Raw genomic sequence first — 21,340 nt, forward strand, 5'->3', positions numbered from 1 at the left:
TGTTAAGTCAACAAAGGCACTAGATTCAAAACTTGCCAAGGAGGACAAATGGAGGACCACAAAATGTTAGAACATAGGTTTAAGAGATTGTATAGTTGTTCCTGTACCAGTAGCAAGAAAGGCTTGCCTTAAAATTAACTTAAATTCCAGCATACTGTCCTAAGAGTACCATACACCCTAACTTTGGATCTGAAAAAGCTTTGCTGTTACTACAGCCTTGCAGGCTGACAGCATATGTGTTTACATCTGCACTTGTAAGGTTTTGATAAACTGTCTCATTTCATCCTAACAGCTATGGAAGTACTCAGGAGTAGATCCTGCTCCTACAGGAAAGCTAAGGAACTTGTCACAGCTTTAAGTGTTTCTTGAAAATTTTGCACCCTCACCCCTCTACAGTTACCCCTCAATTAACTAGCTGGCAATACCACCCAGCAGTCTCACAGGCCAACTGAGGTTCATAGTGAGTTCCTGAGGTGTCTTGTGGATAAAAGATACAATATGAAAAAACTTTTTGCCTGCAGCCATCAGGCTAAGCGACAAAGCTGAGCAGCAGAGCCTCACAACAGAAAGTTGAACAGACTCCAAAGCCTAACACTACATATCACATATACATCTCAAAATCCCTGCAGCCTCAAGCTGAAACCAAGGCTGTGGGGCTAGAGAAACAAATAGCACATTTATGTGCCCATTGATAACTTTGACATGAAGATCAAGCCAGCTCTGGTGGAGCTTCTGACTGCAAATCTTTAATTTGGACAGCAAATCTTTTACTTTGTACACTGGTTCCCAGTCATGCCCTATTTGTAAAAATGCACTGTACTGATCAATCAGCAGTCAACTCAGTGTTGGTGTGTTTATTCTATCAATAAACCCCAAAGAATGCATTGAAATTTTTTGGTACAAAGTTAGACTCGTAGTTTTGCTGGTCTATTGCCTTCATTATTTACAGAGGACTTGAAGAACTGAACACAAGCCAAGCACACTGATAGACGGTCTTTATTATGTGGCACAGATGCTTCATTCCAAGACGTCATTGCTAGAAAATGCTTATTTTGAGCTTCAGAAGCTCTTTATTATGGCTCTGTGGCACAGGAAGGATTTTCCAGTATAAATGTTTAATACACATTTTATCTGCAAGTCACAAAACAACAAAAAGCTGGGGACATATGAAAATTTTTTACTGACCATGTTAAAACACTGCAATTGGGGAACTGTTTGTATCTAATAGAAATGCCAACAGCTAATCTCATTCTGTGTCTCCATGTGTTCACCTCTTGTGAGCATGGAAAGGACAGAAGGAAGACAGCTTCCTTGGATCTCAGGGACCCACTCAAGAAAGTCTGGCCAAGAAACCTTACTAAATCTTGAGCTAACAAGAACCTAGAGGTGCCTTTCTCACTCAGTCACAGTGAATACAGTTCAGTTATAGATGCTGCAGTGATGAGTCTGCTAAAAGGGTTCCTTAAAAGTAGTCAAGGGGATAAATTTGGGAACACGTTTGACTTCCTGATGCACCAAAGAACTACTGCTTCTTTAGTAAAGCCCTGGATATAATAAAAATGAAGAAAACCTCAATAAGAGAACTCATTTAATTATTGTGACACACTGCTCACACACAACCCAAGCAAGAAATTGTATTATAAAATACATAGTACAAATGTTTTATGTTGGCCATACTACAAATGTTCCAAAGGTGAAGTCCAACTCCACTGCAGATGTGTTCAATGCGTTCAAGAGAGCCATGGCTACAGTAGAAGCACGTGTGCACTGTGCTCCTGGCAGGAGGTGAGTATGACGATCCCTGTCCTCAAGGAGCCTCAGTCTAGTAGGGAGGAGACATACTAGACTGTGAGCTCCTCGAGGGCAGGAAAGCGCTCCGTCATCTGTGCCCCACACCCATCACCTGGGCATTCCAGGTGCAGCTGGCTGGAGCATGGCTAACCCAAGGGAGCTATGGGGACCTGAAGAGCCGGCTGCAAAGTCACAGAAGGGCCAGGGCACAGAAGCCAAGAAAAATGGGAGGGTTCTGCAAGTAGAGGAAGCATTTCATGTATATGGAGAGTTTGGCCTTGTTATGAGGAAGGGGCCAAGATATTCTCAGGCCTTAAATGTATCCTTTTAGCTTTTGCTGGACACAAAAGGTTACAGGAAGCCAGTGGAAGGTTCTTGAGTAGCAGCAAGACTTTCCTAGAAAGTCATACTAAGCCAGTTACTGTTAGAGAGAGATGAGAAGGAGCTGAGGGCATTGGAGAAGCTGGCTTAGAGAAAGGTCTATTTGTTGGACAGTATTATTACTGCAGGCAACTTACAGGGAAAGTTTGAGATTTGACAGCAGGGCAAGCCCACAGCTATAGATGGAGGAAGAAGCAATGCCCGTGAGTGGGATAGGCAGGGGGAAGGGTGAAGATAGCATATAGGAGGTAGGGCAGGGAAATGGCCAATTTAAGTAAAGGAGTTAGAATATCATGTCTGTAAGGAAAGGAGATAGTGGGTAGTCAAGAGGCAGAAACATCAGGCTGGTAAAGTCAGCAAAGAAGTAGGTACACAGAGGATGATGGATCTCCTACCAGAAAGAGGAAGATTTCAGGGCTAGGATCCGTCAAGATCAAAGGGGAGTTGAGCTAAAAAGCAACCAGCAAAACAAACAAATCTGCTGAGCAAAAGCAGCTGTTAACAGTGACAGCATAGAACAGAAAACAACTAATGACTCAGGGTTTCAGGTGGAAGAAAACTCAAGAGGAAGGACTGGATTCTAAGCCAGGCTATGAGAAAGGCAGTATAGAGCTATGGCAAGGGGAGCCATACCCAGGGCTGAATGTGAAGGGGACCAAGATGGTAGGTAGTCTTGTGGAATAGAATCTCACTGCACTAAATGAACACAGCCACCGCTGTCTTTGCAGTGGGACTATTGAGGATGAGGAATACAAATGTGCTTAGCAAACATTGCTGACTGTATAAAATGCCTACTTCTCCTATGGGGCCTGATCTCCTTGATATACTCTCACAAGGAGACTCAATGGAAGATAGCTTCTGATGGTCTATAGCAGTGGTAGAGCAGAGGTCAGTAGTTAGATGAGCATTCTGTCCTTCAATAGCTGGAGATGTTCTTGAGAACAATACAGGCAGCAAACAAAGAAGTCAAGGTCAGTGAAGCCCCTAAATGTGAAAGTGGCAGTACACACTGAGCTGAAGTACTATCTGTGTGGTCAGGTTTTACATGTCTGCAAATTATATTAAGACACCATCTCACCAAAGTGCTAGTTCAGTCCAAATCAACTCAACAAAGTTTTCTTCAGTCACTTGCCACCCAGTTCTAACCCCAGCACTGAGCTACAGAAATAAGTAGGACATGGTAACAGCAATTAGGTTATTCATGCTTGGGACACAGAGAAGCCAACCTGGAATTTCTCAGAACCAGAACCAGGTAGTCTGCAGATGCTTCTTTGAGGGACTCAGCACAAATCTGGTTTTTGTATGAGCTTCCAGAGGACTGGTAACTCCTAGAGACCTAGAGCCTACTGGGTACCTGGCACAAAATTACCCAACAAACAACAAATGTTTAAAATACAACAGCAGAAGTTCTCAAAAGGTTCCAAAGTAAGGGCTCTCTTTGCAAGTTGGGGCTGATGGGGAGAGGTTTATTGGAGGACGGAACATCTTAGCTAGATTCCAAAGACTGAATAGTTCATCAAGTAGCAAAGGGAGATTAAGAACAAAGCACGTGAAAAGGTCATGAGCTACATACAACAGGAAAGCCATAAAATAGTCAGGTGTGGCTGGTGCACAAAATGCCAGCAAGGGGTGTATGAGATGAGAGTCAAAATAATGGTTGGTTTGATAAAGTCCTGCTAAGTCAGAAGAAAGGGAAAAAATCAGATCATAAAGCTCCAGTAAGAACTGAAGATCTAGTTCACTGACAGCTTTAATAAAATAACAAGACATACAATTCAAATACCAAAGTATCTGAGTCCTGAAGAAGCAGTTCCACCTTAGATATGCTGACAAAACCATCTCAGAGCTATGACTGCAGAGGAGGAGAAGCAGCAAACCTGCCCCCGCCCCAGGCCCTTGCCACCCGACTCCTACCTGAGCTGAGCTTTAAGTTCAGTAAACCTGGGCCGCCTGCTGGGGTCATAGGCCCAGCATTTCGTCATAAGGCTGTAGAGGGTGGGAGGACAATTTGGAGGCATTGGTAATCTTTCCCCATTTTCAATTCGACCGATCACATCATTGTTCTTCACTCCTTGAAAAGGCTTCACGCCATGCATCAGTATCTCCCACATACACACACCTGCGGAGTGGGAATGAAAACAGTGCAGTGAGCTCAGCACCCAGAGAGAAAGGGCCCAGGCTGGAGGGACCAGACAGGCAGCTGGCAGATTTGGGCAACTAGCCTATAAGATGGTGGCATTCAGTCATCACCAAAACACAGGTGAATAGCAACAGCTACTTCATATGGCACAAAAACAACATCAGAGTCAGAACTTCCTCAGTGGCATACTTCTGAAAATTCTAGACCAGCAAGTAGTCTACCAGTATTATGTCTCGAGCTTTAACTAGTGAAAAAACAAACCACAGAAAACAAAAAACAAATCCCCAATGACTTTTAGACCTGCCTCACCATCAAATTAGGTCCACACTGATTTTAACTACAGTCACTAAAGCTTAATAAAGATATCCTATCATTTTAAGTCTTGAGCCCAAGAAAGCTTAGATTCCTCACCAAGATACATTGTCACCTTGCTTACACAACATCTAACTCATCTAAAGGCCATGACTGGACCTCAGAAGGTGCACCCCACACTTTAACCCTGGGAATCCGGGATCTGTCCATCATCTTACTCACCAAACAAGTCATCTTCCAAACAAATGAGCAAACCTAAAAGCACTGACACTAACAGTAGTGGCATGAGATAGGGAAACAGTATAGTAGCATCAGGTACAGGTCTTTTCTCAGCATCCCACGAGAGCCACTCTGTATTCTGGCCCTCCGTACTTCTTGTGCTTTTTGGACAGGCCAGCTCTAAGGAGCTTTCCCTGTGTCTACCAGGGAAATTACGATTCTTTTACATCTACTTCTATCCTCAAGCACACATTTATAAATGCTGCTCTGAGAGGAGGATACACGGGGCAGAGTGAGGTTGGCGTCTGAGGAGGCAATCCACAGTATGTGTTAACTGGAACCACATTCTTAAATTAGCCTTAAATTTAGTTCACAGAACTTAAATTTGTAGAGTCCCAGACAAAGCAACACACTGCTGCTGAATACAGAGCTGTTCCTCAATGGGAACCCAGGCACATTACCAGCCATGGCACCACTATATCCTATCTCCAGGTACCTATCTTTGAAATTTACATATCTCATCCTCAATTTCCAAAGCGGTCTTACATTTCTTTAAATACTGCATTTCTAAAGTCAAATCTATGGTAACACTGATTATAAATAGTAATATGACAAAATGGGAAAACACGGCAGTGTAGTAGCTATGCGATAATCTTTTCTTACCAACACGACTCTTTTTAAACAATCATACATGAAAGTAACAATACAACTCAAACCGAGAAAGTACACATGAAGATAGCAAATAAAAGTGCATTAAAAAATGTCCCAAAGAAGTTGGGCATGGTGGCGCACACCTTTAATCCTAGCACTTGGGAGGTAGAAGTAGGTGAATTCCTGTGAGTTCGAGGCCATCCTGGTCTACATAGTGAGTCCAGGACAGCCAGGGCTACACAGAGAAAACCTGTCTCGGAAAGCTTCCCCCCCCCCAAAAAAAAAGTCCCAAAGAATATAAAGTTATTCCAAAAATGCTAAAATATGAAGAAATGAGCATTCAGATTGTGAAGCACAGAGTTCCCTAAGAAGATGAGCATCTTGCCTTGAGGTTTGTACAGCCAAATCCAACTTGTTACTGCACTGACTAATCCCAGAGACTTGCTAAGCCTGTCTAAGAAATAAATAGATTAAAATCAACTTTAGACAGAAAGCAAGAACGCTTACTTGATACCTAGGAAGTTAATTTTACTTATAGAAGTTAAATAAACAACTGTATTTCTGTTCTGGAGCAGTTTCAAAGGTTACAGAAATAATTTCACCCAAAAGTACCACAAGGGCCACAGGTGAATATCAGTGACAGAGGGAAAAGCAGAGTGCAGAGAGATACCTGTTATGTGATGCATCCTGAAAGAGGGGGGCATTTTAGGTTAGATGGGGGTTCAGCTGGAGAAGAAGGTATAAGAATAAGGCATTCCAGGCAGAAAGGCCAACATCAGGAAAGACAGTTCTAGAGATGGTAAGAAGAATCAGTCACTTTATGATCATAGAAAGTGTGTAAGCAGAGCAACACTTTCAATACAATACAGACCACAGAACAAAGGGGAGGGTGTGAGTGTAAAGGCCAAGTCAAATGAGATGAAGAGCCAGCTCCAAGCCTGGAGACAAGAATCTTCAGACCAAGAGACAAAGAACAAGCACAAATGCTCTGGGCCAGCCGGGCCTCATAGAGCCAGAAGAACCTACATGCTGGGAACAGTGGGAATGCACAACAGAGAACAGTAGGAGCAGTGACGACAGGCCATCTTGACCAGAGGAGGCTGTGGCAGCATCTGACAAAAAAGATGTTCATTCTGAAGAGATAATGGTAGTATTTTTATAGAATATAGCAAAGTGTATTTTAAAAAATACTCACCAAACATCCACACGTCACTAGCTGAGGTAAAACGTCGAAAATTGATTGATTCTGGAGCCATCCATTTAATGGGTAATTTTCCTTTGGAAGCTAGAAGATTAATTTTATAAAGTGAATTTTCTTTGTTAGTTGCTTTAGTACTAACAGAGCTAGTCAAGATTTTCAGCAGCAAAATAAAAAGCATCAGCTCTGACCTATAGGTATCCATTTCTTTGGAAGAATGACTAATTTCCTTGGTGCTTTGAGGGGTGAGAAGTGGCTACCTTGGGGTAGGGGCACGAAACTTGGATGGCATTCTCTTTTTCATTTGAGGCAGAACCCACGGCAGGAAGAACACACAGGCCATGATATGAGGCCTTCCAGTATCCTGGAGCACATTCACCCGCAGTTGGGACCCTTGCTCTACAAGTGTCCCGTGTAAAGAACATACACCCCACTCCCGTTGAGGCAGTTATGCTTTACCAAGCTGACCTAGACACAGACCCTATGTGCTCCTAGGAGATACACATAAACACATCTTGTGGAGATTACAACCTTAAATTCTAAAATAAATCTTGCTTGGGGGTTTTGTTCTTTATAGACAAGGCTCACACCCACTAAGTCACTTGCCTGGGGTTGCTCTACAGACAGAAGCCAGCGCTATGCTCTACCTCCTGACCAAGTCCTCTGGCTCAGACAAACCTCAGATGGAAATAGAGAGCCTGGGAAAGCTCAAAGGTTTCACTGCCCTGTGCATGCCCTGAATGATTACAAAAACCATCTCAAGGACTAACTTGGAGTTATAAAACATGCATGGACAAAGCTGCTATCAGTGAAGGATCAGAGTTGACTGAATCTTCACCAATATGTCCAAGGCAGGAAGAAGTGACGGAATGAAAAGCAAATATATTAAAGCAACTCTGAAAACATTCCATCCTACCAGAGGTGAGACACAACCTCATTAATGCTCCAGTTGCTCAGTTTCCTCAAGGGACTCTCACTCTTGATGGCAGGCAAAGAAACATAGTCAGATATAGTACCAGGAGTAACAGATGAAAAGCCTAAGCTAACTGTGCCGTGAACAGTGGGAGTGTGGGGAGGGCAGCGCACAGAGCACGCAGGTACAAGCACAAGTTCTAAAGGCCTTCCTCTGTAAGCAACACGCCATTTTGTAGTCCTTCAAGTCTCAGAAAAGGGAGCATTTCAACAAGTCCCAAGCTGATGAGGTTTATGTGGATTTGTCAACTAACTATCTTAAATGTTCAAATGATGCAACTTGGAACTTGGAATTTAGCTCTATAGTAAAATTTTAGGACCCAGACTAGTTAAGATTTGAACTAGATATGAAATATACTTCAAAATAATAAAAATGTAATATAAAACCACAAATCAAACTATTTTCTTATGTTAAAGAATCACTTTTGAAATAGAACAACAGTTCATGACGTGTCAGGTCTACTGGGTGAAGCACTCTGATCTGACTGAAGAGTTGTTAGCAGAGGCTGGGATCAGGTCAGGGCCTCCCATGCACTAAGCAGGCAGCCCACCACTGAGCTGCATTAGCGTTTGACGTTTGGTGTGAAACTAGGTCTGACTTCTCTGGCATTGCTGCCCATGAAACAACTGCTATGCCATAGTGGGAGCTGTGTGATCAGTTCTACTTCTTCTTAACTCTCATCAGCAGCTTATGACTAATGAGCTTCTCTGCACCTATCTCCACTAGGCATTGGTACTTTTTCTTTTAGCAAATCTGATGAGTGTGTAGTGTTCTCACAGGGTGGAGTGGGGTGGTAGGGTGTTGAATTTGCATTTTCCTAGTGGTTAAGACCACGAACAATCTTTGTGCACTCACCTGCCACCCATCTAGTCTCTCAAGTCTATGTGTACTCAGATTTTTGTTGAGGTTTTAAATGCATTTGTTGTTTGCATTTTAAAGTTCTTCCTATATTCTGAAGACTACTATTTATCATTTATGTGCTTAGTAAATATTTTCTCCTGTTCTGTACCTTGTCATTCTTCCTTTATAAAATAAATACGATTAATTTCAACATAGTTGGATCTATCAATTTTATCTTTTAATGAACTTTGGTTTTGGTTGCATGTGTAAGGGCCCCTGTTAACTTCTAGCTCTTAAAGGGTTATGTTGTTTCTTTTAAATTTTATAGTTGTATGCCTTGTAACCAAGTCTTAGCCTGTTTTGAGTTATTTTGAGATGAAGTCTGGGTTGAAATTGTCCAAAAGTTCCAAGCACCACTGGCTGATAAGGCCATATTTCCTCTATTAAACTGGTCTTGTTCCTCAGTAAACACATCATGACACATTTTTTAAAAAACGCATTAAGGGGCTGGAGACAGTTCAATGGTTAAAAGCACAGTCTGGTCTTCCAGAGGTCCTGAGTTCAATTCCCAGCAACCACATGGTGACTCACAACCATCTATACCCTCAAATGCCCTCTTCAGGCATGCAGATGTACATGCAGAGAGACCATTCATATACATAAAATAAATAATAAATCTTTTAAAAATGGCATTAAAATCTTGGTGTGTTGTATACCTGTAATTCTAGGATTTGTGAGAATAAAGCAGAAGGATTACAAATTTGGGGCCAGTCCCAGATACAGTAGTGAGACCCTGTCAAATAACCAAGCCTCCCTCAAAACAAAACACACATATCAAAGATTCAGGGCTTATTTACCAGGTGTTGCCCTAGTTTCTCACCTTTATAATAAGTACTGTCTTCCATATATCGAGATAATCCAAAGTCTCCTAATTTTACACAATCATTTGAAGACACCAGAACATTCCGAGCAGCAATATCCCTGATAAAGAACAAGTGGGGACAGTAAGCATAACTAAAACAATGCCATCACATGTACAGGCAGGTATTTTGAGAGACAGCTTATAATGAAGAGATTTGTAAGTTGTTTTACTTCATATGTATTCCTTCTAGAGGATATGTATAAAAATGAGTTGATGATCCTTATGAATAATGGCAAAATGTATTCTCAAACACTGAAAATACTTATCATCTTTATAGACTCACACAATGACGGCATTATATTAACAAGCACTGATACTTGGTCAGCATAACTGGAGACCGCCATAAACAGAATTCCCTGTATGCACTTGTTCAGAATAATTTTGGTGATATAGTCTGCTGTAATACTGAACATCAAAGCAGTAACTCAGCCATGATCCTCAGAAAACACTGTAGGGACTTTCATTTGTGTTTTAACCCAAAGCTGCAAACGCTAAGTGACATTCTGAAGAATGACAATGTCACTCACCACATTTAGATATTCTGCAGTCTCAGTTATTATCTGCTCTGGGGCCACTTCCACACATTTACTGCTCCACAACTACAGGCTCTGTATTAATGTTTATGGAACAAACATACATCTTGAAAGCATCATACAAGAAACGGGGCAGAGGAAGTGCTTCCAGGGGCAGGCTGAGACAGTCCCACTGCAACCTGGGCTGGTCTAGAATCCAAGGAACTCCTCTAGCATTAACCTCCTAGGGGGGCTGGGATTAACAGTGTGAGTCACCATGCCTACCTTATGAAAATCTTTTGTCTGTTAACATGCCGTGATCCTTCCCTCTGAAAAGACATAAACTACCTTGACACCCTCGGACCCTCTGGAGACCGAGTCTCACTATGTAGATCTGGCTGTCCTGGAACTCACAGAGATCTGCCTGCCTCTGCCTTCTATGTGCTAGGATTAAAGGGATGCAGCAGCACCACGAGTGGCTCAACACCTGACTTTTTAATGAATGAACAGTAGACTCAAATGATACACAACCAGCTGTGTACAGGGTGCAGAAAGTTAACTTCCTTCCTTGTTCCTCATTGTTAACTGTTTGGTACTGACATTCTCACTCATCCTCCAGCAGATGTGTTTGAACACTAGCTGATGGTGGCTTATTTTGGGAGTTTGTGGAACGTTTTGGAGATGGGACCTAACTGGCAGAAGGTCACTAGGAAACCCCTGGTTGGTTGATTCCAGGCTAGTTCCTGATGCTTCTATTGCCATTCCTTCCCCACAATGACAGCCAGATTCCCTGAAACCACAAATCAAAGTAAATCCTTCCTAAAGTTGTTCCTGTCAGTGATAAGAAAAGTTAATTCACTTGTGCATGCTCCCTCCCAGGAGAAGGCAATGAAGCAGCTTTGTGAATGTCTTACCTGTGAACAAATCTTTTGCTTTCCAGATATGCAAGTGCTGTACTAAGCTGATAGGCATATAGGATCAAAGATGCCAGATCCAAGCTGTATTTCCTTACTTGCAAAAATGACCTCAGCTTTTGAAACAACGGCCAAGACAAAAAAGAGGATTAGAGACAGAGAATATATAACAGCACAAAAGAGTCATTTAACACCACTGTGAATAAAACAAAAAATATGCATTTTTATTTTACTTATTTATTTACATTGATTTATTTATGAATGAATGAATTTATGAGACACGGTCTTGCTATGTAACCTTGTATGGCCTCCAACTCATAGGATCTCCCTGCCTCTGCCTGAGCACTAGGATTAAAGGCATGAACCACTATGCCCAACTCTCCAAACAGATTTTAAATTGTACTATATTTCAGTTCTTTAATAAGTATGTAAAAGATGAAACAAATTATTAGTCATTTAAAATCCTTTTAAAAATTAGAATCTTTATGACTACAAACTTCTAAAACATGCAAAATATGGGCCTGAGGAAAACAAAGGGGGAAAAAAAAGATGCTGTAAAGCACTGATAAACACTAACACCCAGAGAACCAAAGGACAGTCACTATTACAAGCACTGCACACAGCACTGTCCATCTATCCCCAGCTGCACCTCACTGTGCATCAGGGAGCGTTTGAGGGTAAGACAGGGGAAGGAGAAGGAGACGGTGTCCTCTTTCTTTCCTCATCCATGGTTTGGATGCAGAAGCCTAAAATGGTCACACACTGGGTGTTTCTTCTATGGGCTTACCAGTCTTATTACTGACATCATTCATTCAGATAAATGCTAATATGAGGTGTTATCAACACCCTAATTTCTAAAACAAGTTAGTAAATAAAAGGGAATCATTTAGCAACAGTATTTAGCGAACTCTTCAAAAGCAAAAAGCTAAAGAAAAACAAAAACCAAAAAACAACTATAAATCAAAACCACACATCACCCTCCATCTAATGGGGGAACTGAGGACAGAGGGAAAGGAAGGGGAAGCTGTAAAGTAAATGTTGGCCACTTCCTTGCCCAGCTGAGTCAGACTCAGTAGCCTGGGTGGATCTCAGGATCTGCTGCTCTACCAAGCTTCCATCCCACCTTGTTCCAGGTGGAGGTGATGACTAATTAGTTTCCATGTTTTGGTGAATGTCAAATAGGGCCAATGACACTCTCTTACTCATAGTTTTCAAAGAAACTGAGTAATGGGTTAGTCTGAAAGACATAAAGTGAACTCTAGGAGGAGTAAGAAGCTGTTTCGATTTAGCCCTGCTTCTTTCATCCTCAGGTCACTGGGCTAGTTCTTCAGACAAAGGCACAAGAAGGAAACTATCTAGTCATCTGCTGACACCTGTTTCAGTTACACAACTAGATGGACAGGAAACTGGCATAAGTGCTGAGAAGGAGACTGCCCTGGAATGTCATAGTGAAGATTTTATTTCATTTCATGCTGAAGGTGGGAGTCTCACACTAAATTGTCCAGATTGGCCTCCAACTCCTGGGGTCAAGTGATCAACCCTCTTCAACCTCACAAGAAGAGAGGACAACAAATGTGTTCTATCAGGCCCAGTTCAACGATGAAGACATTTATACCACAGCGTCTGAATGAGAAGCATACATAAGCTTCAATGATGTAACCTGTGTATTTGTGTTATGCATGTGAGGGCTATCACACAGCAGGTGCCTGGGGTATTTGTACCTCTCCAAGTGTGCACAACTCCATGATTATCCAGACAGGATTCTCTGTAATGACTCCAATCAGCTTCACGATGTGAGGATGGTCAAACTGACGCATTGTTACTAGGGGAAAAGTGGTCTCCAGTTAATCTCCTAAAGCCTTTTCAGTCTCTTTAAACTAGCTCAATTCACACATGAGGCTGAAAGCATAAAAAGTGTGTATCCAATGCCGAAGGTCAATCCTGAGTGTATGTGGGTGAAAGCTGGCACAAAAAAGGCACATGGCACTATCAGGACATAAGATAAACCCATTCTGGGGAGGAAAGGGGGGCCCTAGAACTATACCCACTAGCAACCACAAGGACCTCTGTGTTGAAGATAAATGTCTCTAGTACCTATCACTTTGTTCTTGTTCTCCTGAGTGTAAATGGCTGCTCTTAGGCCCCTAAAGAAGATCAGTTCTCACATAGTTGTGAGGAAGTGTGTGACAGAGAAACACTGAATGCTATCTGTCTGGCATGTTCTACTGTGGCCCAACATTACCTTTCAGGAGGGGTCCCATGTAAATTGATGTTCACAAGTCACAGGGCTTGACAACCTGACTGAGCCCAGGAAAAGAAAAAATGTAGTACATACACACGTATACTTATGTATGGCACATAACCATTCAAAACTTCTACAGCTCTCTAGCATCATAACAAAAGCTAACCTTTAGAAAGTTACAGAACCTCAAAAGAACCTCCAAGTACTTTTAAAAGCAACTAGTTCAGTGGCTATGGAAACATAGGGCTTGAGAATGCTAAAAGGAAAAACAAAAACAAAAGGATACCTAACAAGGAAATACCACAACAGCAAAAGTGTCTATGAGTGAGCACGCACACGTGAGTGCAGTTGTCCAGAAAGGGCAGAAGATGAAGTCAGATTCTCTGGAGCTGGACTTGCAGGTGGTTGTGAACCACCTCATGCGGCTGCTGGGAACTGAACCCAGGTCCTTTGCAAAAACAGCAGTTTATGCACTTAACTGCTGAGCCCTCTCTCCAGGCCCTGCTTGTTTGTATTTAACATATAATATACATGGAGAATGAAAACCCAACGTATACCATTAAATCCTATATTGCTAAGTTCAGGGTCTTGCAGTCACGGGGAAACTCACACTGCACTACAAATTCTGGGTAAAGTTTAGCTTATCATTTATCTATGTGTGTGTGGTGGTTGTGGGGGGGTGGGGAGAGAAGGCAGCACACAGATGAAGGACCAAGGGCTGCCACCTGCTTGTAATCTAACTGTAACCATGCCTGCCTGTGCATTCCTTTACACACCATCTGTGTTTCTATAATGATGGGGCTGGAGAGTTGAGATGGAAGTCACATTGTCATCAAAGCTGAAATCTTTACTATCTTGCCCACAACTTAAGTTTAACTATTCTTGGTCTAGGCCATCTCTCACATCTTACTTACAGCCTGTTACTGTCAGGGTGGTGGTGGGTGGGGGCAGCTATACATCTGTTATATTCTCTGAAGAAGCAGTGAACAAATCTTTCAAAGAAGGAAACAGTCTTAATTTAACTTGGCTATTACTACAGAAATATACAACTGAGTTCTGCAGTGGTATCCTACAAAAATCAGAGCACAGCAACTGCTTAGACGCATGCACTTGTAAAAAAGAGTTAATGCACAAAAACCTCTCCAAGGAAAGGTATGCAGGAAGCTAGGTTTGAGGACTAGCTGGTCTGTTGTTCTTTGAACTGTGTACTCAAGAAACCAACTACCTAGATAAAAGCCACTGGACAGGCCTCTTTTCACTCTCAAATCAGGGATTAAGGCATATGACTAAAGATACAGTTAACATGACATCACAGTGTGAATTACTCTGTGGTGACTGCCTAGATGACTAGGTGACATGATATGTGAAGTGGAAGAGATCCATCCAATGTCTATGTCCTGAGCATCACTGGGATTCTGTCCTAGGCTAAGCCCTACACTGGTTCCTGGGCAGAGTGATGAGTACATAGCCCTTGTCCCCATAGAGCTTGAAGCCTAGAGGGAAAGACAGATAGTAAGCACCTGTGATCTTTTATGTATTTAAACACAAACTCTGAAGTGGAGCAGAATGTGGCCCTGTGAGAGTGACAGTGGTTGGTGGGAGGCACAGATTTGAAGGATAAAAATGGAGAAACCCTATGAGAGGAGAAGGGACATCACAGCGTTTGATGTGTACAAGCGAGACAAGCTCCTACTCTGCACCACTATGCTTTCAGAGTGAAGGTTCAGGCTCATAACGCACAGCTCATCTGAGATGACCTGACCTGATGTACACACCTAGGCCAGAAGGCTGTGAGGTGGGTGGTGGAAATCACTTCTAGCTTAAGTCACCCAGGAAGCTGTCAAAGCAAGCCTCTCCTGGGGTTTCTCTCTGACTCCATAGAGCAGGAAGCTAGTCATGATCCTGACTCATCTGTAGTTTATAGGTTCCATGGAGACACAACGGTGCTGTGTTGGTTACCTCTGTACTCAAGGGACCTGGCAGAGTCTGGGCTAGAGCCATTTATGTGCACACACCAACTCTGGCTCAAAGATGCTGAACGCTACAGGAAACAAATAAAGGGAATGTGCCATCTTCCTCTACATGTAAACCTGCCTGCCTATGGAAATATGTCATATTTAGACATTAGTTTACAGGGTGAATGATGTCTAATAAAAGTGAAAGCATATTTCCTGCAAAGACGGCTAGATTCAGGCAAAAGGTCAAATGGAGCTCCACAAAAGTTTCAATGAACTTACAGGCTTCTTGAAGAAACTTCTCTCTCACGCTGTCCGAAGTACAATTTTTACATGTTTTGATTGCAACAGCCAAAGCTGGGTTCTCCTGTGTCAGAGAAGTCACAGATGCAAAAATCACACATACACGCAAAAAGGTTCTTCTTGTATTAGTCCATGCTCCCCGCCCCCACCCCAACACAGAGGCTGTTAGTTTCGTAATTATGGACTTGTGGTTAGACAGAACTAGAACTATAGTATCAGGGCGTTAAGAACATTCTGTATGAAATCCCAGAGGAAAATGGACATGTCTGTGAAATGCCACAGGCAAGTTCCAGATGCTGAGTATGTGCACTGTGGTAGGTGCTACTCTAGGTTCTCGAGGCACACCAGTGAACAACAGGTGGAAGGACCCCTGCTTTAGGCTGGCTGGCATTCCCGTGCAAACACCAATAATAAAGTCAGTCATTTCACAATGTGTTAGAACAGCATTTTAGAAGACAGGAATAGATCAGGCAGGACCCAGGAGACAAGAGAGTAGCAGCTGTACAAGGAACACTTCGCTGAACAGATGAGAGGAGGCAAAGATTCAAAGAAGAGGGAGCCGGTCATAGTGAAGTGGGGAAGTTGCACGCTGCTGAAAGAATAGTGAACACGGCAGCTTAAAGGAATTGGGCACATGAGTGGGGTAGCAAGGTTGCAGCAGCAGGGTTTGAAAGGGTAGAAACCCTGAGACTGGAGAACCTAGGAGCCAGAAAGGGTGTGTGCGTGCTTCTAGGCTAATATAAAGACATGGTTTTCATGTCAGGAAGATGGGAGCTTGGATCTAGACAGGACAGTTGAATCCACTGTCTAGGGAAGTCTCAAATTACTAGCAATCCTCCTGTAGCAGCCTCTCCAATGCTGAGCCACCATGCCTAACTGAACCTGTGGTTCTGACCATTTGGGTTTGGAAAGGACACTCTGGCTCCATCTACTGCTGAGAAATAATATAGAAATTGTGGTAGGGCATGGAGCGTGGTATATGTATCTACGCTGAAACCTGGGTGACAAGCTATGGTGGCCTGGGAGTGGGCAGCCGTAGAAGTAGGAAGAGGGCTGGGCATCTGGATTTTTCCTTCAACACTGGGCAAAGATGGCTGTTGGTGTGCTAGCAGAGAGTGGACTCAGGTTTTGACCAGAGAATCTAGTAATGTGGAAGGAGAAATCAAAGTTCAAAGTCTCTAAATGTGATAAGCAGGGGCACTGTTGAGACAGCAGGGGCACCAGAGGCATTAGGATAGTCTGATCCTTGGGACTGTACATCGCTAGAATAAACAATAGGTTCAGGACTTTTCAGCAATGAAAAGTCAAAGAAGAGAAAATGGTCAAAGAGCCACAGAACAGGAGAAAAACCAAGAATATGTGTAGTTCTAGAAGCCAAAGAGTTTGTCTTCAGGTTGATATGATAAAGCTTAAGTGATAGAAGGAACATAAAGGAAGAAATGGTCTGTGGCTTTGAGTCTATGAAGGACACAGTACAGATGAGCATGGGCAGACATATTTGTCAAAGCCATTTATTCACTTTACCTTATGCCTCACCTTCTGTTACTAAGCAAAGAAGAAAGGAGGAGGATAGCAAAGTGGAGCAATCAGGGCTTTACAAAGGCTTGGCAAATGCTAAGTCACCTCAGTCCCACTGTCTCTATTGGTTAACTGCTGTCATCATGCTATGAAATGTGGATTAATAACGTAAGCAGAGGACACCTCAGGTCAAAGACCACAGCACAACGCTGTTGCAAATCCTTCATGATTTCTTTTATAACCCCTTTCTTCCTAAAATCAGGTAGGTGTGACGAGAACTGTGCTATGTGGTCTCACATGGGGCTGCCTGATCTGTGTTTGGTTGTCTCAGTCAGCTCTAAGCATTTCTGTGCTCTCTGTAGGTTTCCCCCAAGGCTACACTATCTTGCTCTGAAGAATGTACTAGAGAGACCCAGGCCCTGAATAGCGAGCTTGAGTCAACAGTTATTAGAAGGCACAGTAGTTGCCAAACCATGATGGTTAAGAGGCAGCTGCTTAAAAAGTGAATCAGGACATTTCATAGTCACTATAAGCACCAGTCACAAGCAGCAAGGACTAGACATAGAGAGCTGGGGAGAAAGATAACTTTGAGCCTTCTCAGTGTTGAAAAATCAAGACTCAGCCTTGGGTGCGATACTCACGCACTTAGCAAATTTACCTTGTGCCTTTGGACTTTGTGTCACTAACATGCTGGCCTTCAGCTAGCACCACTTGTCCTTACTTTCCCTGGGACTCTATACTCCAAGAGTGGAGCTACTCACTTCCTGAGTCCACTTGAAGGTGCAAAGTTATTTTTAAGGTAGCATGATTCAAACAGAACTTTACACAGCACACTGGAGAGTGATTATGTGCCCCTTTGAAAAGTATGGGATATGTGAGCCAGTATTTTTCTGGGTGTTATTGTGAGGATGTTTTTGAAGGACAAGGCTTCATTTTGTTATGTGACTAGACTACCTTGCTCTCACAATCCTCCTGCCCAGCTTTCCAAGTGCTGGGATGACAGGTTTGCGCCTCCATATCTGGCTCACCAATGAGTTAACATTCAGGTTGTGAGCTTTCCAGTATGTGGGCCTCACCCTGAAGCACCCACAAAGAGGGGGGAACTGAGATACTGTCTTCTGGCCTTAGACTGACTAATTTTCACTTTCTCCGCTTTTGGACTGTGGACCACATCATCAACTCTTCTGAATTTGCTAACTTGAGGTCTTGGAACTGGCTAGCTTCCAGCACTACAGAAACCAACTCCTTAACTCATATCTACACAGACTCTATACTGTGTCTCTAGAGCAGACTGTCACAGCTGTGTGTTCCATAGTCTTCTCCATCTCCAAGATGAAACCATGGCCACAGCTATTTAAAGAAGACATCCTGAGGAAGCTTCTGAATTTCTGTTTCCCTTACACTCATACCCCATATTTTAGGAGCAGGTCTTCCTGTTCCTATACCCAGCACACACCCCACTGGAGGGCCCCAGGTAAGACAGCCACTGCTGCCTTCCTACAACACCCTCTGCTATAACTTTGCACAAAGCAGAAAGACATTCATGCAAAATGATCTCCTCACAATGTCCAACTCTCTTTCCTTCAGGCTACAGGCCCAGCCTTCCACTTAGAACTCTGGTATCCGGCCCTATCTGCTACACTCAATTCTCTCTCCTGTTCCAACAAGACATCAAAAAGGGATTCCACAGAAGGTGGTTCTTTGCTACTGTTCTGAAGGCAGCAATTCAGTTTGCAACTACAGTAAATACCAGACTGAGGCTATAGGACTGTTACACCTAAGATAGATCCATTTTTTTAAGGGGGGAGGCACAGTGAGGGAGTTCACCAACTCTGCTGTGTTAGCAAGACGATAATAAGTCTGGAAGTTTACTTATCAGGAGCTGTAAAAAGAAAGGCAGACTACCTGATTTAGTAACAGAAACCTATGAGCCTCATTGCCATGTCTAAGTTTATGTCTTCTACTCAATTACGACCCAGGCTTCCTTCTGCTATATTTTACCCTCAAAGGCAGCGTTGAGACAATGAAAACAAATACAGATACAGGGTTTTGCTGTTTGTTGTTGTTTTTGAAATTGAAAAAGTAAAATAGGAAAAAGGTAAAATACACTGTCAGAACACAGTCCAAGAATAGAGTTGTGTGAGAATTCTGAGTGCTTGTAAGAAAACTACAAGAAAATAAGATAATTCTTGTGACCTCCGTTTCTTCACAACACTAAGGGACTTGTTCTTGGAATGTGTTTTTGTGCTCCTCTCAGGGATTACGGACAGAGTTTACTTCAGCTGTTGTTATTTATATGCCTCTATGTAAAAACATGTTTTTGCCAAATGTGGCTTGTCTTTGTGATTGAACATCTTACTCAGTGATTCTTAACTCCCAGACTATAAATTGCTTGATGCTCTGAATAAAGTTGGCTACTGCATGAGACTTCAGTATGCCTCATTTTTAGGTTCAGCTCTCCCATTGCCACCAACTAGAGCAATAAACAATATAGCATGTGATTCAATTAAAAATAGAAGAGAGGTATCAGAAGCAGAACCTCCAACTACCAGGACAAGCAAGAAGCATTCCCTTATGTCTGGGTAAAGAGTATTTTAGAAGGGCAGCTAGCTATAGAGGCTCTGTGGAAAAGCATCTCTCAAGTTTTCACAGCAAGGAGTCACAACAGCCAATATCCTGTGCTGTTATGATATTAACACATCCATCTCTGTACATCCATCATATTTCATTTTAAAAGTTTCTTCAATAGTATAAACTGTAAGTCCAAAACAATTTAAAAAATCATTAATCTAAAAAGAAAAGAGACATAAAATGAGGGGCACTAATGAGGATGTTGAGATATTGGCTAGGAGGCATGTAAAACACGATGAGTGTGTAGGAAAACTGATAATCAAAAAGTTAAACACAGCTACTATAGGAGGAAACTCCACACATCAGTATTCACAGCAGCACTTAGTGACAAAGAAGTAGAAACATCCTAGATGTTCAGTAAGTGAAGAATAGATAAATGGGGCCTGCAGTGATGGCTCACTGGTTAATAGCACCTGCTGCTTTTCCAGAAGCCCCAGCTTCCATTCCCAGCACCCTCATGTTGGCTCACACCTTCCTGTAATTCCAGTTCTAGGGGATTCAACACCCTCTTCTGACCTCCTTAGACATCAGTAAAGCACATGGTGCACATATATACATGTAGGCAAACCACTCATACACATAAAGTAATTATTTTTAGAAAGGATAAATAAGATGTGGTACACCTATGCAAAGGACTATCACAAGGCAAGGAAGGGAAAGACGACTGTGTACTGTTATGATTCTATTTAATATGAAATATCCTCAACAGGGAAAGCAAGAAGCAGAAAGGAGACAAGTGGCTGCAAGAGGCTAGAAAGGGAGGTATAGCATTAACTGTATCTGTGGGTAGATATCAAGTTTTTGAGGTGAAGAAAGAATTCTAAAACTGAATGTGGTAAACTGATGCACAATTCTGTAAACATTCAAAAGCCAGTCTTGATTTCTGGTAGTCATAAGGACTTACTGGGCTCAGGTACACGCCTTGATGCACATCTCCAAACTGACCTTCTCCAATACAGCGTCCAAGTTCTATTCTTTCTCTCTGAATCTCATAATCCCTGGCTGCAAAACATGGCCCACACATAAATAAACCGGAACAGAATTCCAAATGTGGGTACAGTATGATACACACATTTATCTAATTATTATTCACAAATTCATTTTCATTTGCAGCATATCAACATAAAAAATGTTTGAACAGAGTGGAACCCTCTTAAACGTCATCTAAAAGAGTAGTAAGTGTGGTATTAGCAGAACCAACAAACAGCAGGTTTGCCTCATGGTAGATTCTTTTTTTTTTTTTTTTTTAAAGCCCGTATTGTGCTTAGAAATCTTGGATTTATTTGGTTATCTGATAATTTTCTAAATAATTGCTCTAAATACTGCATTATATGCAAAATTAATAATCACTATTGGTTTAGGTATTAATATATGAAGGCTATAAAATTATTTAAAGCAATTATTCTTAAGCAACTGAAAATTTAAATACAGAAGCAATATTAAACTTTCTGAGTATATTGTATATTAAAAATTTAAGAGTTTTCCACTTCATTATAATCCTATCTCTAGATTATTTATGGAGCTAAAAGAATTTAAAGAGGTAGATTCTAGAAATTAATTTCAAAATTAGGTGACTTTGATTGAAATATACCTTGCCAAACATTTGAGAGTATGTGCTCCAATTGAGACATTTTTTTTAAAAAGAAAAAAAACCCAAAACATTAAATCAGGGGCTACACTGAGTTACTTAGCAGGCTGCTGAGCACACGGAAAGAAAACATCCACAAGGAACACAGAAGCCCAGACTAGGTGGAGTAGCTATTCAGTCTTGGGTCACAACAATTAGCTCATGGCTACCTTGCATATGTTCCATTTGTGATGTTACTAACTCACAATAG

The 21,340-nt window shown here is 42.1% G+C and overlaps 1 protein-coding gene across 13 annotated transcripts in view; it reads right to left on the reverse strand.

Moving 5' to 3' along the window:
* Window positions 1-21,340, reverse strand: part of PTK2 (protein tyrosine kinase 2) — a gene marked incomplete at its 3' end in the record, with an annotated part of 207,235 nt that overhangs the window by 41,850 nt on the left and 144,045 nt on the right. For all 13 annotated transcript variants that reach the window (XM_084803037.1, XM_084803036.1, XM_084803034.1 and 10 more), the window contains 7 exons: window positions 20,407-20,504; window positions 15,333-15,417; window positions 12,575-12,675; window positions 10,854-10,969; window positions 9,386-9,486; window positions 6,690-6,779; window positions 4,087-4,291 (listed from right to left, as the gene is read on the reverse strand). In XM_084803037.1, the coding sequence (XP_084659163.1) occupies window positions 4,087-4,291; window positions 6,690-6,779; window positions 9,386-9,486; window positions 10,854-10,969; window positions 12,575-12,675; window positions 15,333-15,417; window positions 20,407-20,504 (796 nt within the window). The remainder of the gene's footprint in view (window positions 1-4,086; window positions 4,292-6,689; window positions 6,780-9,385; window positions 9,487-10,853; window positions 10,970-12,574; window positions 12,676-15,332; window positions 15,418-20,406; window positions 20,505-21,340) is intronic.

Source organism: Acomys minous, assembly GCF_964271855.1.
Source record: "Acomys minous genome assembly, chromosome: 12".
Classification (NCBI taxonomy): domain Eukaryota; kingdom Metazoa; phylum Chordata; class Mammalia; order Rodentia; family Muridae; genus Acomys; species Acomys minous.